General features: G+C 40.9%; 1 protein-coding gene across 1 annotated transcript in view; it reads left to right on the top strand.

The window, feature by feature from the left end:
• Positions 1 to 24016, top strand: part of LOC103368683 (usherin-like) — a gene marked incomplete at its 3' end in the record, with an annotated part of 165718 nt that overhangs the window by 93558 nt on the left and 48144 nt on the right. Inside the window, exons 36-47 of the mRNA XM_008297123.1 lie at positions 1073 to 1261; positions 3319 to 3447; positions 4363 to 4438; positions 4791 to 4876; positions 5755 to 5914; positions 9323 to 9485; positions 9580 to 9727; positions 13053 to 13210; positions 14524 to 14671; positions 16159 to 16314; positions 19301 to 19448; positions 21094 to 21236. Of these exons, the coding sequence (XP_008295345.1) occupies positions 1073 to 1261; positions 3319 to 3447; positions 4363 to 4438; positions 4791 to 4876; positions 5755 to 5914; positions 9323 to 9485; positions 9580 to 9727; positions 13053 to 13210; positions 14524 to 14671; positions 16159 to 16314; positions 19301 to 19448; positions 21094 to 21236 (1704 nt within the window). The remainder of the gene's footprint in view (positions 1 to 1072; positions 1262 to 3318; positions 3448 to 4362; positions 4439 to 4790; positions 4877 to 5754; positions 5915 to 9322; positions 9486 to 9579; positions 9728 to 13052; positions 13211 to 14523; positions 14672 to 16158; positions 16315 to 19300; positions 19449 to 21093; positions 21237 to 24016) is intronic.

The raw sequence follows: 24016 nt of genomic DNA, 5'->3' as shown, positions 1-24016 counted from the left end.
TAAGAACTGAAGGGAAAAGAGGAGGATTGGGGAGGGAGGGGGTAAAGACTGAGAGGAAATGTGGAAGGAGGGAAGAGTCAAAAGAAAACGATGGACAGCTAAAAGGGAAAGGGTAGGAGGAGATGAGGAAATATGCAAGGTGAGTGGGTAATAAAGGGAGGAGGGAAAAAATAGATAAAAACGAGAAGGCATAACAGTGGCTGAAGTGGGGAGGGAAGGGGAGAAAATAGCCGGGATAGGGAAGTTAATGACTGACAGAAGAAAAACAAAAAGAAGTCACAGGAAACAGAGCATGAAGCAGCTCATCGGTGGTGTGTTATTTTATGACTTTATATACTTCATGTACGTATGTTTGCTCCACAAGAATATGTCTTTGAGTTCCTCTTTTTGAGTGTTTGCACTGGCGGCCAGTTCACTCTTGGACTAAATCCCAGATACGTGAGGTTGTGGACGGATGTAAAAGAAAGAATGAGTGGAGACAGAAAAATGAAGGTGGCAGTAAGACAGACAGAGACAGAGAAGGAGGGGAACGGAGATGGACCATCCAGAGCTGCTGAGGGTGTCAGAGAGAGAAATAAGGGGAGTGCTACAGAGAAGGAGGGAGGCTGATTGCTGTGAAATATAGCCCAGAATGAATGGCTGGCTGTATTAAATCAGTGCTGAAAAAGTTACTACTCTCATAAATACTATTTATGCTAATGGTGAGGTATGATTTACTGGGCCTATTAAAACACAGAGAGATGGGGGAATGCTTTTTCTTTAATCTCATGTGCTCCTGACCTGTTGTTTTGCTTTTTTTTTTTCACATGTATATTTCTGTTCAGCTTTTATGTGATGTGTTTCTTTAGACATTTTCTCATCCTGATGTAATTTCTGCTTTTCATTTTTCACACTCTCATTCTTTTTTCTTTGCTTCTCTTATTTGGTGTATGATGTTTTTATTAATTGCATGTGATTGGTTTTATTTTGTTGCCTATATTTTTTATGAATACTTTCCTGCATCGACCCATCATATTATCCTCTCATCTTGACACTTTTTTTTTTTCTCTCTCTCTGTCTCTCTCTACTGTAGTGCCTTCGTCTGTACCACCTCCTACCACAGTGCAGAGCTTCGACGGCTTCAGTGCCAAGGTGAGCTGGGTGCCGCCCGCTGGTGACATCAGAGGGCTGATTGACAGATACGAGCTGAAGGCCTACAACAGAGACCATCCAGAAGCACCGCCCATCACAGCCACGTACCTGGCTAATGGAAATTTCACAGGTAATCTTTGATAGTGTAAATATTACTCAAGCTTCTAATCTCTTTTTAGGAGAAAACTGAAAAGCCTTCTTCATATGCATTAGATTACTTCTTTTTTAAACCCATTTTACCACATGCCTTACTCACACTTTAGCCAGCTTAAGGTTATTATTTACATGTTTTTTACTCCTTGCACTACTTTTTGCACGACTTGGATTGGGTGCCAAACCGCAATGACAATAAAGTTGAATCCAGTCCAATCTAATCTATTAAAAAGACAGCTAGCTCTTCTCTGCAAAACAAAAAGTGACAAACATCACAGGGAGCATAATGTGACACAATGATAGATTATGAAAACTTTAGCATTTTGTTGTTCGAGTACGCTTACTGCAGCTGATTTCTTCCTGCCTTCTTGCGATACCCGTAAGGTCATTTTGGCCCTTAGCGAAAACACATTCACGCTGCCTTTTTCACTCACTTTCCTCCTGTCTTTCATACAAACACCGACTGTCCCAGGCAACCCTGTTAATGTCTCCTTGGCAGGTCCCCAGCTTTAGAAGACTGTCTCCATTTGGAACAAGACACTCAGGACTACCCCAATGATGTCATACCCTGGCATCGCTCCTTTTCTCTCTCTCCCTCTCCCTCTCTGTTGCTCACTTTTCGATCTTTCTTCACTTCATCTTTTATGATGATGATGATGTCTGCGTCCGCTGCTGCTATTCGTCCCCCTTCTCATCCACGCTGCCATGTCTCTAGGCAAATATGAAGATGAGCTCTCTGTCTCCGTCTCTCTCAGTGTCTCTCTCGCGGCTCCTCGTTCCCTCCCCCCTCTCTTTGCCAGACATTAAGTCCACCTCGATAAGGCTTCTTCTTAATTTATGATGGCCTCGACACCTGACTGCAGAATTACACCAATGGCTAAAAAACACAGAAAGCAAATGAGGGTGTAATGGCAGCGGAGTGGGGCCCTGGCCCCTAATTGAATTAAAAGACATGGGTAACGGTGAGAGAGAGCGAAAGGGAGAGAGCAAGAGGAAGAGACAAGTGCAGGGTGATTGGACACAGAAGGTGGGGAGAGTTGAAGGGGGTGGAGGAGAAGGGAGGGGGATGTAAAAGAGTGACTTAGGAAATACAGAGAGGAGTGGAGAGGGGCCAAGACGGCGAGGACAAAAAACATCAGAGAGAGACGACTGAGGCTTTACAATTAGAATAGACCGTCTTTGTTTGCCAAACACAGTAAATTTGCTTAGCAACAGCAGCACATAGAAACAAGTAAAGCATTTAAATTGCACCACTGAAGCATATTGGTGCAGACTTCAGCAGTGCACTGAACACACGTTTATAGGAGACAATAAAAGGCATTTAGCCAGGTAAGGCAGGTTTGGCACAAAGGAATGTTAAAGGATATAGGTCTACTTTTTTTTCAAGTTATTCTTAGCCCTTTGAACTCCAAGCAGTTTCTGGGTGTTTCCTTAATCCTGTCACACTTTTAGTCACTGTGGGCTCATTTTTTACTGCAGTATAAAGTCCTGCACCTCTATGGAAACAGTGCAACTATCCCTAGACGTAGAGAGAACTCAAAGATGTCTTTTGTGCTGTATGATAAAGTTACGATGTCATAAATTATAAAAAAGTGAAAAGCAAAAGTTGAATTACTTTAGTATTCATTTTACAAACATGATAAAAACCTGGAGTTAGCGTGTGCAACGTGTTCCAAGTGCCTCCAGGTGTTACCAATCCTGTGGAAAATGGTAACTCGACACATTATGGAAAATTTACGACCTTTCTCCGATCTTGAAATCTGAAAATGAATTTTTTTCAGTTTTTACAATTTTGGGCTTTGACAAAAAGAGACATTGTGGCAATTTTACTAAATATAATACATCTTTTTAAGGGCCCAAAGGGTTAAAACTGTACTTTTATGGCTATCTGTGTGTTGCAAATATGCATTCTGACACACAGCTGGCTTAGCAAAATCAAGTGAGCATTTTCCAAAGTTATTTTTTTGAATAAAATTCCTTCTGTCTGTGTTCTCCACCGCTATTCCTGACTACCATGTTTATGTTCTTCTCCAGGTGTGCTGTCGGGTCTCACTCCATCCACTCGGTACATCGTCACTGTCAGCGCCTGTGGTCCTGTTAGCTGCACCGAGAGTCTTTACAACGACAACGATTTGAGATCGAGTCTCACAACCCCGGAGGAAGGTAACAAACACACACACAGACACACTTCTAAACACACTTAAACTCTCATCTCATCTACTTAGGGAGATTTTTAGCGCTTAAAAGGAGAGAAGATGAGAAACACATACAAGGCAGAATTGAATAACCAGGAGCAGGGCGAAGGAGAATGATTCTGGTGGCTTCATAAGGAAAGACAAAAATGGTTAAAGAATGAACCAAACAGCAGCTGAATAAAAGGAAGGTAGCACAGAGTCGCCTATTTCTTATCATGGAGGTGTATGAGGAAAGTTGAAGAGAAAAAGGGAGATTTTTTTTTCATATGTTCGCCGCTACATTAATCTGTGTTGGACTAACTGGCCTTGTTGGGGAGATAATGTGACGGCAGGGGTCAGTACAGAGACAGCAAAAATCAATCTGAAGTAAAAGGAAAAAAAACAGATTACTGTATTGATTCTCACTGAGCGCAGAGTTAAGACACTGAACCATGTTAGGGACACTAGGAAAAGAAGAATTATGTAGAACTCTCTATTGCCGAAGTCTGTCTTCCAAACATTCACAAACACATAACGTATAGACACATTTTCACTCACTTATTCTTAAATACAGGCACCTTTTTTTCCCCACAAGATCAAGGAACATAAGATCATAAAATTTTCACTTTTTCTCCTCCAGCGTGCAGTCTTTTGAAAAGTTACCCAAAGCCTTGTCAGTGTTGAATGTCACATGAAATTTGATTAATTATTAATCTGTGACATTTGAGGTTATAGTATGATAAGCTCTATAAAAGTAAAACTTGTTACAGTTTGTTTCACTGCTAAGGTATATCCTTTGATATAGTAATGTTTTGATGTTGGTAAAAAAATGTGTTGCATTTTTACAATACTGTTTCAATATATGTGTAACACACAGTATATTTGTGTTTTCATGTGATTTTAGCTCCAGAAGCTGTATTCCCTCCAGCTGCAGTGTCGTCCCCCACAGCTCTCTATGTTTCCTGGGAACCTCCAGCAAAGTAATACACACTCTCATCTATCCCATCTTTATGTTAGCTCGTACTATATATACATGTGTACCTTGTAAATACACACCTTATCCTCTCTTATAGAACTTTCCCTAATGAAAACATGTTATTATAAATGAATTATTTTAATAATTTCTGACCTACTTACTTACAAGAGAACATGTGAAATGAAGATGAGCATTTTCGCAAACTGAATGATGTTGTGTAACAGTGATACTTTTTTTTTCACCTTGAATAAGCATGCGCCGATTGAACCCAGCATCCAATTTAACATCAAAATAGCGTATGATGTATATACCTTCATAATATTACCCTCATTTTACTTTTTTTGTTCCAATGATAGGCCCAATGGAGGCATTGCAGAGTACCTCCTCTATCACAACGACCAAACGGTCTACAGAGGAAAAAACAGACAACACAACATCACTGGTAAAGAGCGGCGAGTGTGTGTGTGTGTGTGTGTGTGTATGTTGTGTGTGTGTAGCTGTGACTGTGGAGAGATGGGGCCTCGGTGTAAAGAGAAGGGGAAGAGTGAAGAAAAGCAAAATGGAGTGGGGGATTAGCATTTGAAAGAGGAAAGAGTGTCTCAGTCCTTACCAAGGGAATAGCACTTTGAAAAAGGAGGCTAAACACACACATGAAAATGAAGCGGCGGAGAAACAAAGAAAACTAAACATTAGCGCACATGCATACGCACAATTTGCTTTGAAAGCTTTCACTAAAGAGACCTAAAGAAGGTATGAAACACATGTCACACCGCTGAGACTAGAGTGCTTCACCAGGATGCAAATAGACACGCGCACACGCAAGACACACTCTCGGCGGAGCGTACGCCGACACGTTGTGTGCAGGGACGTACGCAAACTCACATATGGGCACATACACAGGAGAGCCATCTTATATGGCATTTTATATGAGCAGAATAGATTATCACTTATTTTGATTTTACACGCACGGTCACATGATTTGCAACACATCACAGCGGCCAACAGTGCACGTGTGTGTCTTTGTAAGTTAATGAAGGCATGAGAGCACATATCATCCATGCTGGGTTAATAATGCAGAGTGTCTGATGTTCACAGTGATTGGAAGGATTATGGACGTTGTAATTATTCAGTATGGCAAGAATAGATTGTGTTACGGAGAGTGAGATGGCAACAGTGGGGCAGATGGAGAATAGTTTTGAAACAGAGATAGACCCTGAAAGAGGAGCGACAGTCAGGCGGCAGCGCTAAAAGGAGAGAGGGGGTGGACGCTACTGAGTTCATGTGAGTTTTCATGCCTCTCTCTGTGTGTTTGTGTCACAGGTCTCGGTGTGTACTCCACCCATGTCATGGTACTGAGTGCATGCACCTCAGTGGGCTGCACCAACAGTTCACAAGTTACAATGCTGACCTCACAGCTTCCTCCTGGGCCTCTACGAGCTCCGACTCTTACCCCGCTAGACTCTCGGACTGTTTTTGTGGAGTAAGTTCACACCCTCACATGGGCATTGATACATGTTGTGCATGTGTAAATAATGACAGAACACTCAGCTGCTGCAGTGTCAGGTCTGTGTAGTGCAGAATAGGCTGGGGACACGTGCTGACTTACACACAGGACATTCGTTGTAGGCTTATGAAGCTGTATGACACAACACTCAGTCATGTATAACAAAGAAACTTCACTAAAGCCATCTTTGAGCTGCAAGAACAGCTGTATGTCAGCTATCTGACTGAAATACAATGTGGAGAAAAGGACGTGTTTTAGCATCACTGGAATTTAACCTTTCACCTTTAGAGGGACATAGAACATAGATCTCTGCACTTTTTTCCATCATGTTCATGTTCAAATATTCACAGTTTTTGTTTTTGTGTGCATAAGAATCTTAATGATAGATCTTAAACTGAATGTGTTTGGCAGACTTATCTTTTGTCTCGTCACCTGGGAGCCTCTAAATAAACAACAACAGTGTCGCAGAGTAATACCGACAATTTCAAGCGGAAGCAGTGATGACATTCGGTAACGCTGAAAGACAAATCTGCAGGTCGGAAGTCAACGTTTTGTAAGAGAAGTAAAATGTGAAATAACTACTCCAGAATTATTGAAAGTTAAAACATACTGACAAAAGATTTTCCCACAGAAGATCGTGTTCAGGTCCTTGTAGAAGTCGTTGATGTGCAGCTGTAGTTGGTAGACATTTGACAGCATTAAAAAGAAATGACTTGGTGTAACACAGCATCCATGAGAGGAAGGAAAATATATCAAACCTTAAGCGTTCAAAATGGTTTTCAACAACATATTCACCAGTGTGTGTGTGTGTGTGTGGGAAGGTGGTGTATTGCCTTGTTAGCACATTGGTAATAGGTAGAGGTTGAGAGATCATACCTGGTCAATACCACTCTGTTGTGTCTGTGAGAAAAGCTGAGAAAAGTGTGTGAGAGAGAGAAAACAGCTGTGAAAAAAAAAAAGACAGACGAAGAGAAAGAGGGGGAGAGAGAGATAAATTGTGGGTTGTAAAGGAAAGAACGTAGGGATGAATGTCTAAAAATGTCTGAAAGGAAAGGAGAGAGAATATGTGAGAATGAGGGTGAGAGACTGTGAGAAAGGTTGAGGCAGGCTGCAGGATGCGAACAAAACAACATCAGCAGATTTATTCCCTGCCCTCACCTAACACTACCTGACTCAAACATTCATACACAGACTAGCAGACACAGGAATGCACACTGTCGGACATGTGCACAGTCACAGATACTCAAAAACGTGACGTGATCAGGACAGGTCTGGAGCTACCTTGATGAACTGACACAATCCAAAGTAAATTCATTGACATCCATGTGTTGTTAGTAGTTATTTGATGGTACTGGTGGAAAACAGCATCTGCACCAGAAAAAACAAAAGTTACAGAAAGCGAGGCGACTGTAACGCAGAATTCGAACACACTTCATTTCAAATGCGCATTTTTAACGTTTAACATGCCTAAAAAGCACCCGGCTGTTTCGCACTAATTTCATAACACACTTTTAAAAGCAATGGTTTTCTAAAACCATTACCGCAGTGAATTATGATACAGATTATTACAACTCCCCTTTGATTTAGTTTTTCAAAAGTGGACATACATCACACTGCCAATCGACAGCATATAAATCTTATAATAAATGTGATAGATTAGCCACAGTGGCTAATTGTGTGCTAACACACACTCATCAGTCATTCAAAAACTGGCTTTTAATGGGAGGAACCAAGAAAGGAATCCATCACTTTTTAAAATGGCCTCCCTCTGCTACCATGCCAGGAGGGCTGGGCTACTCTCTGGGATTTGTAAGAATTGCAGGACAATTTATTTTAAAAAAATAGTTTGGTGGTCCTTTGTTTATGACTTATTTACAACCTGGGTTATTCTTAAAATCATAGGATACTCCATCAGATAGTTTTAGCGTATCATTGTCCATCAGAACTCATCTGTTAAGCCCTGGAGCCTCCGTGTTTCAAAACAGTGACAACATTTAAATAAACGCAGATTTTCTTTTGACTGCATCTCTTTTAGCTTGAACATCTCATCAACAGGCACAAATCACATCCTGCTTGTACAGACAGCAGACAGACTGCAGTTCAGCAGCTCCCCGTCCACTCAGAAGACACGGTACAATAAATGTTCAGCATTAATTAACTAGACAAAAACTGGATTTTGTTCTGTACATTTCCTACCAGCCTCGCCATTTTAATATTTTGTAATGGATAGTCGACACATTCCTGTTTCTAAAACTGTCTCTGGTCTTCTCCCTCTCTCTGCTGGGGATGACCTTCCTGTTCTAAATATAGAAAAGGAGACACCTCTACCTGACAAAGGAAGCTGTGTGTACAGTGTGTGTGTGTGTGCGTCTGTAAGGAACCACAGCTTGGCTTTGTGTTTTCGTCTACTCGCAGATGGAAACACAGTGATAAAAGCACACACGTGTCTGCGCGCACTGACATGCAGATACACAAAGCGATCTGATGCAGTGATTGGACAATGGGGCTGCCAAGGAAGCCAGCGCATACCGGTGTTTCACTCTCTGTCACGATCTTCTTTTATTTTTTCAGCCGCCGTTGTACAAACCTGTGCATATACCATCAATGTATACATACGATTTTAGAGGTAGTAGAATTTTTGCCGATTGTAGATAATAAACAGTAAGTTGATGTGTGCAACCAATTAGATCTCAGCACTCTTTGATCTTAATACAGTCCTTATAAAAAGGATTCACCCACCTTGGAAGTTTTCCCCTTTTTCCTTATTTAAATATTGAATCATGGTCAATTTAATTTGGCCTTATTGGCAAGAATTTATAAAGATATGTTCTTTCACATCAAAGTGAAAACAGATTTTAGTCGTGTCAAGTTTATTTAAAACAATATATAAAACAGACTATTATTGAGTGTTGGAATAAAAACTTTCAAGGTACCTTTTATAGGCACTGAGCATAATATTTAAAACAGTAGAAGGAGTGTATATTTAAATCGTAAGACCTTTTATCATAATGTTACGCTAATATAAGTCACAGCTAAATATGCATGTGCACCACAAGTAAGATGTATATGAACCGAAGCAGTGGTGTGTCTCTTTTGTGGGGGTTTTCTCAGTTTTAGTGCCATTTTAATAAGACATACACTATAGCAGGCTTGAGTTTACCAGGGAAAAAACTTGCCTGTAGTATAAGTTGGTAGTTTTGGTGTGTTGAGAGGAATACTAAAGGTTAAGTAACATCAGCCTTACAGTTAGTCAGATAATTAGGGGATATTCTGACAATGTATTGCATATAGTCCACTCTGAAATACCATAAAGGAGGATGATAAAGTAATGTTCTAGTAGTACATTTATTTTCACTCTCTGCTTATTCTTCTCTCTCTTTCCAGGTGGTCAAGTCCCGCTCAGATAAATGGCGTTTTGGAGTTTTACGCCATCTTCCTGTCACATGACGGTGCAGAGCCCGTGCTGGCCTATAACAGCTCTGAACTTTTTGAGGACCACACACTCCGCAACCTAACTCCTGGAACAACTTACACCATCACCCTGGCTGTGAGTTCTGTGCTCCGTCTTCTTTTTTTTTTTTCAACTTTAAAGTCACAGCCATCCTTACATTCATTTGTGTGTGTGTGTGTGTATGTGTCAGGCCTGCACAGGAGGCGGGTGCACATTAAGCCCCCCAAGCCAGGCTCAGACTGAGGAGAGCACCCCAGAGAATGTCCCTGCACCGCTGGTCACCCCTTTGTCCCCACATGCACTCAACGTCAGCTGGACTCCTCCTGACACTCCGAATGGTGAGAGGGTGCACACTTCCTCATACACAGATAGATACCCAGCCAAAAAAAAAAAAAAAATCAGTTATGCATAAACATTTATCAGAAGTGAGTATAATGTGAGATTTGAACTAAATACATATAAACACAAACAAGCTGTCAATCATTCGTCCAATGTTTTTTTTTTTAATGACATTTTTCTAGCTATAGTGAATTGATTTGAAACCAAGAACAAATAACACATTTGGAAAAAGAGCGGCGATATCCCGATGAAGATAACCGCACGTGACACGAGTTGACCTGTAGAACTGAATTCAGTTTGTTGATATTTACTGTAATCGCAGCCTGTGCCAGAACTCACAGACATGAAGACCTGTACAGTGCACGGTTCAAGGATGCTGTCCATGTTACTGTGAAACAGGGCAGCGTTTCCCTTTGTGTGAGGAGAATCAGATGAGTCTGCAAGAGACACAGATAAAACAGGTAGAGGAAAAGAAAAAAAGGGAAACAGAAATAGGAACTAAAAGGAGAGGGCATAAAGGACTCAGAAAGAAAGGGGAAAGAGACAGGGTGAGAGAACAAACAATTTGAGATCGAGACTAACAGCGACCGGGAGTGAGAGGGCAGTGCTTCGCCGAGCTCCTTTAAGTGGATGAAAAGTGCTCCCTTTTGACTGAAGAGAGAACTGCAGGCTGGAAGCACATAGACTCACAGTGACTGCTTTTCTCTCTCAGTTTTCTCTGTTCTTCTTGCCTTCTTTATCTAATTTAGCTGCACAACAGTTTTAATCTGTTACACAGAGCTGGACCAAGGTGTTTGTCACATTTATTGGATGTTTACTTGGAATCCAACTGGATTGAGACTGAGTGATTTAAACTTTTCAGAAGAAGAGTTTCCTGCACAATACGGTGTAATTACAAAATATTCTCTTAAGTTTTCTGTAAGTAATTGCAAGTAGTGAGCCATAATCAATCGGTATGCGTCTATCTGTGTTGCTGGTAATACATCAACATTTTGATGTATTTAAATTCATACATACGTCATAATCTTGCTAAAGGGAAGGACCACATCTTCCTTTCACCTTGTTTTAAACTCTGTTTCAGTGAGATATACGCTGTGTATGTTAAATCTGAGTTCAAAGTAAATCTTTTAAAAATACCTCAGAAAAAAAATGAAACATGGTTCGTCCCATGTTTTAAGGGTATCGATATAACTTCTGCTTCACCCGATTGAGCTGGTTGAGGATCTTGGATGCACTTCTTCAACCTTCAGCCAATGTTTGCTGTTTATTTGTTTTTTCACAGGTAATGTACATTAATCAGCGTCACTGTAAACGTGCCAGTGTAGGGTGAAAAGCTTTCTGTAATAAAGGCACAAAAATACCCTAAAAATACTTTAAAAGGGGCAGCGAAACGTAGAATTTTGAAATTTGCACGAACTGTGTAAAGCACATTCCATACGTCAAGCAAAATAGATGCTCTTCTGTGTCTTAGTAAAACTTTCAAAGGAAGAATTGTGTATTATTTGCAACTAAAACACTGACATGAATTATCAAGGACTTTATTAACAAATAGTATATCTCATGAATCCAAATTAATTAAGCGATGTGAGGATTTCCCACCCCATTTCACAGTCTCCAACATACAACGCACTGGCACATATTATCAAATGTTACTGTCATGCTCGTTAAAGTATGTGTAATTCCATAACGTGTGTGTGTGTGTGTGTGTGTGTGTGTGATGTGGATCATGTGTGTTTTACGCTTAATGCCACATGAGTGCATTTTGCACCATAAACCCTGTGATGTGTGTGCATATTAGCCTGGATAAATTACTTAAAGCTTTTCTCATCTGATGACAGAAATTTATAACAAGGGAGACACTTAATCATGATTACCCGATTATCTCATGCTTAAAAAGCTTTAATTTTTGCTTTAAAAGGAAGAAGAGCTCAGTGGCTTTTTTTTTTTTTTTCATTGAATCCTTTCTTTTTTTTTTTTTAATATAAATGGATGGCAACAATGACGATGGCGATGGTTCCAGAGGAGTGAGATCCTGTGTTATTTTTCTCTCTCTCTCTCATCCTCTCTCTCTCTCTTTCTCTCTCTCTCTCTCTCTCTCTCTCCCCCTTCTCCCCAATTCCGCAGGGATTTGTGGGGGATAATCCTCTCGGGGATTAGGTCGGGGCAACACGCAGACAAAGAGGGGAAATAAGCCTGTTATGCATTCGCTGCTTCATTTCCCAACCTGTCTTTATTACAACCTATACTGATATGGGCTTATACACACACACACACACACACACACTCACACAAGCACATACAGATGTCCGCACACACACACACACACACACACACTCACACGCATGTGATTGGCCACATTAAGAGCTTCCCAGATGTAGCTTGCGTCCGTGGGGTTTTTGTGTCTTCATTTCCCTGATAGGTGTGTATATCTGTATTGAGCAATAATAAAACCCACACATGATTAAAGCAGAATAGACTCTTAGTTCTTAGCACTGATCTTTTGAGCCCCCTGTATGCATTTTTATTAAGGAAAAGCACATTTGTCACCGTGCTGTTTCATTTTTTTTTTTTTTATTAGGTGGGTGTAATGTAATGTAATTATTGTGCTGATGTATGTGTGTGAGCATGTATGTGTGAGCTCCCATCTAAATGTGTGTCTTTGTGCATATGTGTGCGTCTGTGGCATGTGCACCTATTTGCACCCTCATTTCTGTGTGTGTGTTCACTCTAGCACTACTGTCCTTCTCAGGGCCTTTATCCTCCTAACGCCTATGGTTACATTTGTCATTTCGGTGCTGTTTTCATCATTGGACCACTCTAGGACACACTGACTGGCAGGTCTGGAGCCCTTAAGTCGGTTTTCATTTGCATTGTAATCCAAGTGACCCAGACCGCATCCCAGTATAGAAAAGCTCACGTTGTGATTGTCTGGACACATTCCTTTAGTATTTAAGTGGCCAATGCAAACCAGTTGTGAATACTACCCCCTCCCCTCCAAAAACAGTATTTGGACATGTTCTGAAAATCTGCTGAACATCTTCTGCGAAAGTGAATGTGTGGCGTTGCTGAATGATCAAAGAAAGTGAACGTTTTCTTCGGACTTGGACACAGGTGGTTCAGGGCAGAGAATGCAGGCAGTCACATGGAAAGACAATGTGGTGCTGTGCAAAGTAACTCATGGACACAATAGATGCTAAAACGGAGGACAGCTCCAGATGTTAGTACCCTGCCATTCCCTCTGTATCAATAAACTGCCTGCTTTCATCATTTTTATCTTTGTCCTCTATGTGCTGCATGTCATAATCAGACGTGTCCTTTTGACAGGCATTATAACCAGCTACGGTCTTTGGCTGGATGGAGTCCTCATCTTAAACTCCAGTTCCTCCCAGAGGTTCTTCGTTGTGGAGGGACTCTCTCCGTGGAGCCGACACGTTCTCAGGCTGCAGGCCTGCACAGCACAGGGCTGTGGCAAAGGACCAATGGTCAGTGAATCGCTCACTGGAAGACACACACACAGTCGCAGAAAATTGCAAGATACTTTGTCATTGAAGTGTTTGTTATACTAACTCAAGATTACTTTTTAAATGTATGGAGAAACTTTCTGTTTTGCTATCAGAGCTTACTTCTCAGACTCTTGCTGTACAGTATTTCCCCCATAATCTGTAGTCGCAACCAAATGCATACAATACATAAAACTCTTCTACAATAGAAATCATTGTTCTTCAAACCAAAATTAGGTAATTATAGCAGCAAAAGCCTCATAAAACCCTTTCTTCAGAAATCATGTCACGTCAGCCGGTGAAATAAAACAGCCAAAACAGAAAAATAGATATTTTCGTGAAGCGGATTATTGCTGTAACTAACACACAAAAACAGGGGCCCATGTGGGAACGGCGCCTCAGACATGTACGACATTGTGTGTGTTGTGTGTGCATGTGCCTTGCGTGTGCGCGTGTGTCACCGGGCGTCATAAAGGTGATCGATTTTCTCGGCTCAATAACGAGGGTTGGCGTGGCGACAGTGACATTTGGTAGGAAATGCCACTCCATGCTCAACGACGTCTCAGACGACAGGCCATATTTTGGGGCATTTTTCCAATACAGACGCCATGTTTAGTCAAACACCAGGAGAACAGCTGACACAGCAGAACAAGAGGAGAGGAGGGTGGGTCGGCGAGCGGGGTAAAACAGGATGAAGAGGGAAAAGAGGAAGAGATGACAGGATGGGTGGGAAAAAGGAGAAGAAAGGAGTCGGGGGAAGGAGGGAATTTAGGGGATAAAAGAGCAAAATGATGAGGATGGAGTAAATGGTCAGAACAAAGTGAGAGATGAGGTGGAAAGGATGCAAAGGGCAGCAGAGGAGAGGGTAACAGGAGAGCGGGACTGGAAGAAATGAGACAGAAGAAGATTGCAATGGTGGAAAGAGAGGAGTAGATGTGAGTGGAAAACATGAAAGGAATGCAGCAGGAGAGGAAGAAAGAAGGAAGAGAATGAGAAACCAGAGGCAGGGATAATGCAGACCAGCTGTGTGTAGCGGTTTCATTTTAAACTGTTAAATTTTAACGTCATAAGTAATCCACTCAGTGAAATGTATCACCATGATTATGACCCTTTTCAAAGAGGGGCAGATTTTATTATATGTTTTTATATTTCACATATAGCATTTGGATGGATGAGTGTGAGCAGAACTGCAGTTAAAAAAGGATAAAATGCGTCTGTGGTTTGTTTGTGCTCCATGTCTGTTCGTCTGTGCATTTAAACATAAGAGTGTTTGTGGGTTTTTTTCTTTCAATCAGGTGGAGATGCGTACATTAGAGATGGCCCCAGAAGGCCCCATATTGCTGGAGCTGACCAATCAGAGCTCCAGATCACTCCGAGCCCGCTGGACAGCCCCTCCTAGACCGAATGGGAACCTGAGCTACACACTGTACTGCAAAAGCAAAGGTGACACATGCAGCCATTCTCACCACGTGAACATAAAACCGTAACACACACACACACAGCAGTACACATATACAACTACAACAAGCTGAATATTTACAGGTAATGCACAGTTTTGCATACTTACTAGCCAACAAATGTAGAGTAACATGTACTGCTTTTTTATTTGTATATTTTTAACTTCATTTATACAACGTTTACCCATCGAGCAGACATAAATCTAAGTTGGAAAATGTAGAGACGACTATTGCCAAGTATCCCCTGGCTGTATTTTCACATATTTTGAAAGTGCTCAAAGCCAAACACCAGAATCACTGTAGTTCTGTGAATAAAACATACAGAAATAGATTTGAACCATGAAAATAGTGCTTTGGGTTTCAGCGGCTGACAAATTCTATGACACGTCATAATACAGAGTTTTATGCTGCTTTCCTGTGAACACTATATTATTACCAATTTTAAGCAGTTTTGGGGACTAAAAAGTTTTTTTTTTAAAATGAATAGAACAAGAAGATATGGATATAGGTGGAAACATAAGTACACCCACACAGTCAGACTCCTCAACAGAAAAGCAAACTTACACTGAAAGTCGGGCATGAAATGGGAGGTTGAAAGAAGGAGCAATCAAACCGGAGTGATAAAGAAAAGGCAAGTTTTTTTTGATATTGGCGGGGACTTGAGAGCGAAGCTGATGTAGGAGTGCTGAGCAAAAACAGAAGATGGAAGGAAGAACAAAGAGGAGTGGCAGTGAAACAATAGTATATAGAGAAAGGGGAGATGAGACGCTCATATTACCATAGATGTATTAAAAAAGATTGCAAGTGTAAACAACGACAGACATAAAGAACTACAAAACCGTGGAGAGGACCAACAAAATAGAACAGAAGAGCTGGACATGGAAAGAAAAGAGGAAGAAGGATTTGAACACACACACACACACACACACACACACTCATTCTTTAACTTCAGCATATTCACCAAGTCTCGCCGTCACACACACACACACACACGCAGTCAAGGACTTTGATCTGCGCCTCACAGAGGAACCGACAGATGAAAATGAGTGGAGAGCAGGATAGAAGAGGTGTGGAAGAAAGAGAGGGATGGTGTTTCGCTCTAGTTACCCATAACTCCTTGTTTCTTTGATACAAACTGCCTTCATCAGTTCACACAGAACCCACTTGTGTTTGCGTGTGTGTGTCCATCTAAATGTATTGGATAGGCTTACATAGTGTAATTTTCTGATCCTTTTTCTTTGACTATCCTTGCATAACCTCAATATGGAGGCCTCTCTCTTTTGATCACTCTCACTTAATATCAGACCGTGTTTCTCTCTCGTGAACTCTTTCTCTGTCTTTCTTTTGCCTTTTTTGTACTTTGTATATGTAGAGAGACAGAGAGATGTATAGATGTATATAGTAGGACGACTGCGAGGACTCAAATGAAGAAATGCTCGGCCTTAGACCTGTTTCCTTGTCTTTGTCTCTTAGATGGTGAGACTGTGTTGGACGGAAGTACAGCAGCAGGCATCTGGTTGTCTGTGACTGACCTGCAGCCGTACACTAACTACAGCTTCTGGATCAGAGGGTGCAACACGCAGGGTTGTGTTGAGAGCCTCCCCCTCAGTGTTACTACACCCCCAGCAGGTACTCACACTGATACAATAAAGGTTTTCCCACCACCGCCAGTTCATACCTTACAGATTAGAAATCTTGACACAACTTGTCTTTACAAATGATGAGGTACACGATAATGCTGCAATATTTCCAAACTCCTGAATCTTATTCATCGTTATTGCAATTACCTGTCACTATTGTGCAAATTCATGCCTTAATTATGGCTTAATTATTATGATCTAGTGGTTTCAGAACATACCCAATCCTGACTTGGCAGCTTGTGGTGTATTTTGGCAGTCGGATGTAGGAAACGTTCAAACATACAGTCAGTGTGGGACTGTATCTCAAGTAAACAATTAGACAAAATGATGTGAAATGGCTTTTACTTTTCTAGACTAAGCTAACAGTAGTTAATAATCACATTGTAAATTCTATGTAGCATTATTCGAATGTATATGGTTTTAACTCCCAGTTGGTTGTAAAATCAGAGGTGATGTTTTTGCTTCGGTTTTAACATCCCTGTCTTTTTTTTTTTACTGAATGACTAAATCATGACATTCACATCTCCTAGAAACAGGAGTTTACCTCCTCAGAAGACAACTGAGGATGATAACATGGCCTTTATTATAATAAGACATGTTTAAATTGTGTATTTTCTTAATTAAATGGCTGTAATTGTAGGTTTGTTTCTAACTCTACACACAAGACTTGAACTACGGTAACATTTTTCTCATTACTCTGATTTTAATTGTTATTCTCCTGAACTGTAAAGGTTCATTTTTATAACTTGCTTTGCAAAAAAACAAAAAAAAACAACAGCTATTACTCACAGAAGCAGTAACAAACACAAACACACACATCATTGACTTTACTTGACGGTCTGAACACATATTTCTCATTTACACAGACTGTGTGTGTGCGTGTTTGTAATTGTGTAGATAGAGACTGATTGTGCATACTGATAAATGTCACAGCTGATCAGAGCAGTCTGGAGATAATGGTAACTAAGCAGTAACACACACACACACACACACATACAAATCTAGAAACACACATTTTATCACTTTAGCTCACGTTTTCCAAAAGTGTTGAATACATGCACCTTCGCACACGCCACACCCATGTCTTAGTCAGAGAACAACAAAAGACAGACTTAGGAAAGTTCTGCTGTTCAAGTTCAAAACAAAGGCATAAGAAAGTATAAATTTTAAATACCAGACGTTTCCTCTCTTTCTATCTCTCTTTCTACCTCTGTGCCTCTGGCATCTCTTTAGACTTCTTTAAGGCAAACTGTCTTGATGCGTCCTTGTTCTATGAAAGAACAGAGAGAAGATAGCGGAGCAAGAGACAGAAGAGCAGAGGAGGAGGAGAGCAGAGAGAGAGAAGTGAACATAAAAGTGCATAGTTTAAAACGATTAGTGACACCTCTGATATTGTACCTGCTAACACAGCATGAGAGAGACACAGGCTCACCAACAGTGTGTGTCTTTGTGATGTATGTGTTTTGTGTGTGCATGTCTGTGTGTGTGTCAGAGACAGACATGCACACACTCCGGCAATGACCATTCTGCTCATCTACGACTGGGTCTTCACTGAAATGTAGAATGTCGGGACGGGGATCAGAGGATTTCATGTATTAAAATTCAGCTGTAGATTTGTCTTACTGATCCGGTAATTTATCAATTTTCTTTTTTAGCTGTAGAAACCTGTACGCGCATAAGAACATGAAAAATTAAATCAAATTTGCAATCGTTAAGTTTGCAGTACTTCTAGTTATGGAGTGGCACCAGCTCTGGCTGATGGTACAGTTTATATGAAGCAGATACAGACAGGTTAAACTTGATATCATTAGGCCAACTCATAGTCGAGTCCTGCTTCAAAACTCTTTGTGTTTCTGTCGTCGAAGCTGTCCTTCTATAAAAATAACATTGATAAGAAATAGGACAATAGGGGAAACTGGACATATGAGTAGTGACAACACTGCAAACGGTGTCACAGGTTGGTGGGCCTTAAACGAAAATCATCAAATGACTTATACACACACATGCAAACACACTGACAGGTTGAGTCTTTTGTTTTGTTTTTAAAATATGTGTTTCTGTGTGTGTATTACAACAATGAATGTATATTAGCATGGGGATTCATGTTGCAGAAACAACACTGATATTCTAATTCCACACTAAAAGAGCAGTCTGAGGCTTTTCCTCACATACTGCGTGCGTGTGTGTGTCTGTGTGTGTGTTTGTAAGCCATCTTTAGGATAAGATGTCTGCAGCAATCAGTCATGTCGTAGTGGAACGAGAGCAATGTTTGATTGAAGGGTCACTTTATACATCAGAGGGCCTGCTCTCATTTCACATAGTCAACACTGTGGTCCCTCTGATTTTCTCCTCGTGTTTGTTGTCCTTTCTCTACCTCTCTCTCTCGGCCTGTTTTTTTTTTTTTCCCTCACATCTTCTCCGTTTCCGTTGAGAGCACTGCTATCATACTGAATAAAGATGTTTTTTACTGATTTTCCAACACTAACACTATACTCTTGTGCTCAGCTGGAAAAGAGGCGCACTTTTGAGAGCGTAGGGGTTATAACACTGTGTACGTGTGCATGTGTGGGTGTGAAGGAGAAAGAGACGGCGTGGTTGTGTGTCAGTACATCTGGTGGCTTTTTGTGGCGTTCTCACCCCTCCATTAAAAAGAGTAGTTCTTTCTTTTGCCGTCATGCTTTTTTCCTCTTTTGTCCTCCCCTTGTTGCTCTTCACTCCTGCCTCCTCTCTCTTCTTTTTGTCCTCTTTTTTAAAATCTTTTTATCCTAAGCAGAGTCATTGCTTAGAGTCGCAGTTGATTAAGCAAATAATATTTCCAATATGAAATTAATAGACTTTTTCATTGTATTTTATTCTTCTTCCTCTCTTTCCTTCTGAACATCTTTTTATATTCCCTCTCTTCCTCACCACCCCTGCTCTTACCTTCGTTACTCTCTCTGTCCATCCTCCTCTCACTGTCTTTTCTCTCTTCTTAGCCCCAGATGGTTTGTCTCCTCCAACTTTGGTCTATGCAACGAACGCCAGTCTGAATGTATCCTGGTCCGCCCCTGCTAACTCCAACGCACCAGGCCCACTTTACTACAGCCTGCAAATGAGGACATCCCCACAGAGGCCTGTCATAAGGTGAGAGAGACCGTGAAAAACCCAGACACAGCACACGAGCGAGTGGACAAGTTTTCAGACAACAAGTGAAAGTTGTCTGAGACGGAGACGTGTGATATGAAACAGCAGGGAATGGTACAACCCTCTCAGATGCACATCATATACATATCTACCTAAAAACGTGAATGCACACATATGCATACACATGTACATACAAAGGGGCACATTATACAGCACAGCTGAATATGTCACATCAATATGACAGACCATCAGAAACACAGAGAGGGAATGAAGCAGGGAGACAGGGGGTAGAGTCAAAAAGACAAAAAATCAAAGACAGGGAAGAGGGAGCGAGAGAGGTAGAGAAAATGTGATAGAATAAAAAGAGAGAGAGGGTGTGCATCTGATATGTATTCATTACATGCTTCCTGACAACAAATTGCAATTTAATCCAAGAAGAGGAGGCTCTCATTCTGTGGTAATAAATAAATGACTAGCTACATGTATTATATATCAGACAGCCATGCCCTCCTCCTCCTCTGCTATGGAAATCTCATTGTTCCCTGATTTATTCATTCATTCATCCCTTCTATCCATCTGATGCTAAATGGTCAACGGTCCCTCATTTATGACAATATTCTTTTACTTTGTCCTAGATTCCTTTGTATGATTATATGATATGGGATCAGGTATGACATGGGAATAGGATAAAAAGCTGTGGAGGAAAAAAAAATGTGCATATTACAAAGATGGTTACTGTTAAGTGATGATATGAAACTTGTCTAGTGATACTTTTATAACATCACACTTTAAATATAATTAATTTAGAGCAAAGATTTTCAAATACCTCAAATAGATACAACAGGTTGTTTTCTCAAAGTAACACCGAGACTTTTCCATTTTCAGAAAAAAAAAAAAGTACAGCAGCCTCACCGATTTCTGAACACTAAATGTTCCGTACAATTCTGTCCCACGCAGGTAACCTTTTCTTCCTGAACCCGAAGTAAATACTTTGTCGCTGTTTTGATCTATTTTTTCTCCTTTTTCACCTCTAGGATTTCCACACCACTAATCCTGTAATTGTCGCTCTGTGTACACTAAAAGAGGCTGAATGCACCAAAATTGCTCAGTTTATACTATCAGCAGAGAGCAGGGATCTGATCTGTATGAAAATTTAGTGCAACAAAAAATCTGCAGTCTAGCAAATGTCGCTTTAATCACTACGTGCCACGTAGACATTGCATCAGTTGCCCACAGAAGCTGCTTCTGCATAAAGCACACTCTGCGGAGCTGTCCAGTGCTGAATCTCCATAATTAGGCATTAAAGAGCAAAACAAGAGATGACGGATGAAGTTGGAAGAGGAAGCATTTGGTCAATGGTGGAAATTAAGAAGCTGCTAAATGTTAATGTTAAAACATCATTGCCAGGAAAAAATTCTGTTGACAGAAAATGTGGTTGTACGAACCACATTTTCAGATCTGCTGACTGATCTGCGATGCTGCATGGGAAGTTTTGCACAATCGTGATAGACTTGAACGTGGCAGGTACTAAACCAGCATTTTAAAAACTTCCTCTTTATCCACGTGTTAAGAGCTGTATCCGTTTTGTCCAGATCAACAGTGTACGTCAGTAAATGTATTTGTGTTTGTGTCCGTTCAATCCTAGGCTTATGGAAAATGCAACAGACACCTTTTCCTATTATGTAGAGGGATTGTCACCGTACACGCAGCACCTGTTTAGAGTGGTGGTTTCGCACACACATGGACAGACAGCTGGCCCCTGGGCAACCCTGCGCACTGCAGAGGATAGTAAGTACACACACACGCACACACACACACACACACACACACACACACACACACACACACACACAAGTGCTAAACTTTACATACTTGTTGCTCCCAGATGCGTGAGTTTACACACACGGTTCCAGTGCTCACTGACAATGCAGCAAGAGAAATGCTGTTAACAAATGAAAACATAGTAGTAGTTCCTGTGGCAGCCATAAATAAAGAGTTGTTGGGTCAGAGAAGCTGCTATACTGTTGCTCAGAAGGTTACCTGTTGGCAGTGGCTTCTTCATATTGCATTGTGCTGCTTATGTCAGCAGCCCTGCCAAGTTTTTCAAGTTGACTGGCTGTGAGGTGGCAGCTAGTGGTTAGGTGGCCTCCGTCGTCACTTAGCCGTCAGCGCTGCTGCGTGGAAGTTAAACTCAAGGAGTCTGACAGATCTAAACAATAGACACACAATAAACATATGGCCTGTGATGTGAAAGACGGAGCCTTTGCCCAGTTTTCTTTTATTGAAAGCGCCTGAGGTTTTATTTCTAAAGGTGTATTGATTTCTCGCTGTTAGTGGAGGTGGTCAGTACGATCAAGACAATAGTAATGAGAGACAAAACATATAAAACTGAAGACGGTGGTGGAAACACGGGCACGAGCAGGGGCTGGGTGAAACACACTGTCAGGGTGAGATTTGCATACTGTAAGGTGTGTGTCTGTGTGTGAGTGACCTAGCCAGTGTCATTGTGGGCTAATTGCTGTAATAGAATCATATTAGCCACTGGAACAGCCTCCTCAGTGCAAAGTTATAAATTAATTAGTACCACGCTATTATCACATACATTATCATTAAGCAGCTGAGATTTGCATACATTGATACACGCGCATGTACACACACAGAAATGTGTACAAAACATGTCCTCATGCATGTGCGGCGTATGTATACATACACATTCACATCAGTACAAGCTCAGTTGCTCGCAGACTGATGCGTGCACACACCCATTCAGACACACACAATTGCAGACATTTAGGATGCATTAAATTATGGCCCTGTGCTTTTCTCATTGCTATGCAGAATTGAATTTCCTCTAGCAAACACACACACATACTGACACATATACTCACACACACACACACTCTCAAAGGCAGTGAGTTTTTGTTACACATTTTTTTCCAACTCAGCAGCAGCAGCAGTAGATAACGTGGACAGTACTTGTGTTTCATGTTGGGTGTACACTGGTGTTAAAATGAAAACACGTATGAGCCTCTCTTTTTCTGTTGGGTGTGTGTGAAGTGTAATAGTTGCGTCCAGTCAATCAGACCGTGCTCCATCTTTCAGACCTCCATCCCCCCTCCTCCTCTGCCGCTCCCGGGCACAAACACACACTGAGAACATGTGTCGTACATGCCTGTGTTCTCCTTATTAATAACACAAATCCCCACAAAAAACAACATACAATCATAAAATCTTTGCAGATGTGCAACACACGTCAGTGGGATGCATCTGAACCTGCAACCACTGAAGGGAAGCAGCCATAGAAATGGTATTGTTTCATTTGTTCATTCATTTACTTTAACATGTAACGGAGGAATCCTCTTTTCACGTCATGATGGCAGTCAGTTGTACACGGCTTCTTTGTGTCTTCAAATAATTACTTGTATTGTCACATATTTCAGGTGAATCTTCAAATCTATATTATCTAAATGTGAAAATGTATATTTTTAAATATGCATTAAAATTCTTTTACCGTAAAAACACAATATACGATAGGTATGGAAGTTCGTAATAAAAAGGGATTTAAACCTATGATGGGAGGAAGCTAAGTGCAGCCAGATTGGATTTTCCGAGCCCTGATGTGTAATTTGTCACCGTAAACCATCTTCTTGTCATCTTGGCAGTAAGAGGAAAGGCTACATTCCTCTCCTAATCTCCTCTCTGATACACTAGAAAAAAATGACAACCTTTTGCATTTCATTTGGGGTGACTCAGCGAGGCTAATAGTGTCGGTTTCATTTTTGTTGTTTCACTTTGGTGAAATCCATACGTGCAGTTCTGTCTCTCGGAAAAACAGCGACGTACTCCTAAACTCTGACACATGCTCAAGTGACACATACATTAGATCTTAACATACGTACTCACCCTTTGTAGCGTTGTTGTTCTTCGGTTTTACTCCTTTTGAAGACATCCTTCTGAACTTATCTGTAAGTGTGAGCTGTAACCTTGCGAGGTTTCCATTTTTGTTGACCTTTATTAACAATAGGGATCCAAATATTTGTTTTATTTCATTGTCGTTTTATCCATATTTTCCACACTATGTTTGTTTCACCTGTTTTCTTCCATCTTTCTCCTTCTCTCATGCTCTACCTCCTTCTTCCTCCAACTCTGTCTTTCCATCTTTTTTGCTTTTGAGCACAGAATTGCTTTCACTTCTTACGAGGGCAGAGGAAAAATAACATAAGAAATGGAGTGGAAAAAGTGAAGAGAGAAAAATGAAGAGAGAAAAAGGTAAAATGAGGAACTAAAGGAAGAAAAAAAGAGGAAGAGAAGAAAAGAGAGGGCTAATGACAGAACAGAGAAAGAGAGAGACCCACGCTTCCTCCTTTCCTTTTTATCATTCCATTAAAGTTTTATATCCATCTTTTTAATGTAATTTGGTCCCTATGAATTCCTGCCGCTGCAGAACAGACAGACGGCTCCTGTGAACATAAACTCTAGCCGTGTTGGACAGCTCCCTTTCCTCTGTCTACTCCCATGTTCACACCAGCTAAGTGATCTAAGAGAGTATGTGTGTGTGTGTGTGTGTG

This window comes from Stegastes partitus, unplaced genomic scaffold (genome assembly GCF_000690725.1).
Source record: "Stegastes partitus isolate 25-593 unplaced genomic scaffold, Stegastes_partitus-1.0.2 Scaffold1190, whole genome shotgun sequence".
Classification (NCBI taxonomy): Eukaryota; Metazoa; Chordata; class Actinopteri; family Pomacentridae; genus Stegastes; species Stegastes partitus.
Note: the sequence above shows the minus strand (reverse complement) of the source record. Positions and strands in the feature narration are given on the sequence as shown.